The following is a 4,574-nucleotide window of genomic DNA, read 5'->3' on the forward strand; positions in this document are numbered from 1 at the left end:
TCACCTATATGCGGTCGCGTCTTGTACCCAACCTCTTCGATTTTTTCTGCCTCAAACGAAATAGGTTGTATAAGTTCTCCAATTTCAGTTGAATAAGTATTGTAGAATTGTTTACATAAATTTTATTCGATGCATATTCAGCTATGGCTGAATAATTATGGCTGCTAAAATGTTTAATCAGCGCATAAATGTTTTTTGGGTATTAAACCCAATCACCAATCTATAGACCACTTCCCTGCCGAGCCGGGACTTCATATGCCCGGTAATTAATCTTGATGTCCCGGGGCGAATAGCTGACGTGGAAAATTGAAGACATTGAAAAAATTGAAAACATGCAGAAGTAAATAGTTGCAAGAATGCATTGCTTCATTTTCATTTGCCTGAGCAATCTTAATATTTTTTTGTAGCAAACAGATGTGTTTCATTGATCTGACAGTGGGATGGGACCGTAACGTCAGGCGAACTAAAACATCAGGCGAAAAGCAAATACTCAGCAGACATATGAGATTTGAGGATTATTTCTCACCACTGGGGTGTACAGGTTTTTTGGATGCACGATCAAAAGAAATGCGTCAAGTTTAAGTCGACCAACCATTGATCGTAACACCTTTAAGTTCTAAGATTTTTTTCAACGCCTTTCTCTGGTCGGGTCGTAATAAAATTAATATCAAAATGAGCGGAAATGTCTGTAAAACCGAGAGCTAAAATAAATGGGACAATTAAAAAAATCAACAGCCATGTCCTCTTAAGTTTACTAGACCAGTAGCTGTCATCACTGCATGTGAAATTAATGGTAAGCGATATGATTATCGCACTATGAGTTAATTGCTGCATGGAGTAACTGAAACGGAAAGAGTGTAACACTGAAAGACAGTCGAGATCGAGTTTCCAAAGTATGTAATAAACGCTTAGTAAACCAACAAGGTATTGACTGATAAACAGCGATGTAAGGCAAGGGTTTTGGATTTTACTAACTAGTGAAAGCTACGCTGTACTGCAATGCTTCCTTCGGAAGGTTTTCCCACCAGATGAAGCGTTGCAAGACTTATTTTTAAATCTAATCCGTGGTTGCGGCAGCCACGTTTGAAACAGCATGTGTGTTAGTTTTAATTATTATAATAATGAATAGAAACAAATAGGAAAATTCAATTGTACTGGGTCTTCACAGTGCTACTCAACTGGTAAAATGCTCTGGTAAGCGAAAGTGTGATGTGCATTCACTTTCTTTCAATTATTGACCCACATGAAGATCCGGTAAATAACCGATCGGAATTCGTGCAGACCATACTACACGGAGTAAACATTAGAATTTAGAGAACCTTAGAGTCGGTACGAACGATGGACTCCATACAGAAAACTTTGCTATCTTAACGAACCCCGTGGTACACTATTTCAAGTGAGGACCACTAGAAGAAAGCAGTGTAATCATAATTGAATTAATAGATTGCTCTACATGCACTTGCACTTCATACGACGGCGAGGTATGCGATGCAGTATAGCTAGACTGCATATTTCACGCCAATGTGAGCATCAACCAATTCGCCAGAATTGAGGTGCAGCTTAACGGATGCATTACATATGCTGAAACGGTTGTTCGCTCTCGCTCTGTGTAGGGTGTAGATTTCACCTTCACAGTAGAGGCAACGGTGTTTCATTTTCCCTCACCCTGATTTTTACAATGTCAATTTTTGTGATTTGTCCTTTTTTGCTAAGTAACACCTTTTTATTTCTAGTGCAAGTTTTTGATTTCCCTTTTTTCTATATTCTGATATACTATTGTAATTATCTTATAAACCCACTGTCCACATCAATAGTGAGATGCAGTGGCAGCCCACGCAATTATCGTACTGCACCGGCTTATGCTAACAATTCAGTTCCATCTGACTGACTTCAGCACCTTTTGCGTTCGACTTTTTTTCTTGCGAACATACATCATCAGGAGAAGAGTTGCACATATGTTCGATAGACATAATTTTCGAGACCAGTAACACCACACCGCGTTCCTTCCCACTCGCCCTTACATCTCCTGTGGTACCCTTATGTAGCGAATGCTCTCTTCGCGAGGAAAAGCTGAAACTGATGGCCGGATTCAGATCAGTCGGGCACCAATTTGGCCACTAAACAGAGCATTGAAGTGGATTTAAAAGCAGGTGCTAATCAGCAGATTTTGCTAGTTGCAGTTTAGTTAGTTGAACGGTGCAGTTCGTCGTCGTTGCCTGCCGGGAGAAGCACTTACGGAAGGTGGTCGTGTCTTATAGCAACATAAAATCCTGCATTTGCATAGTCGGGGCCTAGTGCTTGTGATTGTGTTATTTCGGTGCACCGACCGAAAGAAGATAAGAAAGCTCCTTCAGAATGTGCAACCGATCGATGATCCTGAAGCTTCTGCTGGTGGCCACCCTCGTGTCCTCAGCGCTAAGTGTTTCTACCTGTTCGTGGCGAGCAGCCGGGAGCAGCTGGTTCGGTGGTGAAATCTGTATCCTGCAAAAAGTGTACGATGACTGCCAGGAGAAGAGCGATTTCACCGAATGCCTAAAGCAGAAAGCACTGACGTCGCTCTCAAGAGCGATTGATATGGTGAGTTTCTATCCTCTGGGGAGAAATTGTTCCTAGAAAGTAACGATCTGTATTATCCTCTTCTCCCCAAAGGATTCCATCCAGCTGGTCGATGGAGTTACCCTAGTCAAGCAGAATTCGTCGGATGATTCCGAAAACGAAACCGTCCCCGCATTGGCTGATGGCCGTGGACTGGATGATCTGAGCAGCACTGACCGTGCACTGCTGCAAAAATTTGATCGATTCTTGAAAACGCACACAGTCAGGCTGGATCTGGCCACCACAGCTGAAGCGCGCGGAAATAATAGGAAAAATGGAAGTCGTTACATTATTGCGGCTATTCTCACTGCAATGGGCATTGCTGGACCGATCGGTCTGAAAACCCTCGGTGCCATCGCATTCAAAGCCCTGGTCATCTCTAAGGTTGCTCTCACCATTGCCAGTATTTTGGCGTTGAAGAAGATCTTCAAGGCCGATCACCATGAGGAAACTAGCTTCCAGGTGCATGCTGGTCACGACAATCGCCGAGCAACGTATTTCGTGCGTCCAGTGAGGGCTTCCGTTGATCCCTACCGGTATTATTACGAACAACCGGCCTACTAATGGGTTCATTAGTAGTGTCATACCTCCCACATTCTTGGAAAACATCAACGCTAACAGCAATGTCAAACCCAAAACTACGAGACGGAAAACGATGCGATTGGAGCATGCGAATTAATCTGTTTCCGCAATGGATGGAAACGAAGAACTGAAATGCATGAATATTGAGACTGCTTAATGATGAGCACTAATCGTTTCATTCCATTGGAATGAAAGCGAAAAATCATCATCACTACCACACCACACACACCCACGAAGGAACCAAAAAATGTGTGGAAAGCGACGGAAAAAGATCAGAGACGAAGTAATATTCGGATGTGCCTATTACCTCTCCCGATCTGTATAGTAATTATCATTTACTGTTATTTATTTTAAATACGTAAATTATTTATTTATTGAGAGCAACGATGTCCCTCCTGTTTTGTCGGTAAGCTTAAAATATTGTTGTGCAATAAATGAAACAAGTCAAAGTGAGAAAACTGTTTAGAGTTGTTTGGAAACTTTTGAGAGTTTTTTATTTGGATACGGAGCACTTGTGGCACAGGTGGTTAATTTACTAAAAAAGAGGTTTGAAACAGGTGGTTAATTTACTAAAAAAGAGGTTTGAAATACCAATAGTAACCAATCGCAGGTATTGATTGAGGAGAGCCAAAAGTTCGCCACCCGAAAAAAGTAACAATTAATATGCATATTTTTCGTAGCGGGAAACATTTTTGGCATTGCTAAACTTTGGACATCAGTCCACCAGCGAAACAATAGGACTAATTTGTGTGGAACCACGAAGATAAGTCTTCAACACTACCGTAACGTCTGTCACGGTCCCTAAATGTATCCTGCTAACGATGCATAACTCTGATGTGTTACCATTGCGGCAGTTGATCGCTCATCTCCGTAGATTGTCCCTTTTCTCATCGAGCAGCGAAGGAGTGCAGTGCTTTGGGTGATCCCTCAGTTCGGGATTACTCACATAATTGAGGCACAAATCTTCTATTCATTTTTAGCAATATCTGATCCAATTTTTCCACCATGTTCCTCGGGGGTTTACCTAATTCCAGGAGCTACGCTGGGAATTTCATAGGGTCCAGTTGTTTCTTGCGAGATACTCGTTGGACGTATGGGTTGGCATGTTGTTGATTCATTGGAAAGACCCGTTCGACGTTAACTCGGGTAGATTTCAACAGGAATAAACATATTCTTCTTATTCGCTGAAAACGTCTTCTCTATCTCTAATACAAGTACTACGAACAACACTAATCGTTTCGTTCCACCAATATTCCGGACACGATGTGTTCATTGTTTTCGGTTTTCTTTACACGCTGGCGTCGCACGCCTTCGCTATTATTTCAGGCAAGCTAAATATGTTCAGATCCGAGAAACAACTAACACTACCACTACCAGTGCCTCTTCGAAGATCTAAG

At 42.0% G+C, this 4,574-nt stretch overlaps 1 protein-coding gene across 1 annotated transcript; it reads left to right on the top strand.

The window, feature by feature from the left end:
* Positions 1-2,355: 2,355 nt before the first annotated feature.
* LOC128738058 (uncharacterized) lies at positions 2,356-3,159 on the top strand. Its single transcript, XM_053832884.1, has 2 exons — positions 2,356-2,577; positions 2,650-3,159. Exons 1-2 carry the CDS (start codon positions 2,356-2,358, stop codon positions 3,157-3,159), a joined length of 732 nt encoding a protein of 243 aa, XP_053688859.1.
* Positions 3,160-4,574: the final 1,415 nt, after the last annotated feature.

Source organism: Sabethes cyaneus, chromosome 2 (genome assembly GCF_943734655.1).
Source record: "Sabethes cyaneus chromosome 2, idSabCyanKW18_F2, whole genome shotgun sequence".
In the NCBI taxonomy this organism is placed as follows: Eukaryota; Metazoa; Arthropoda; class Insecta; order Diptera; family Culicidae; genus Sabethes; species Sabethes cyaneus.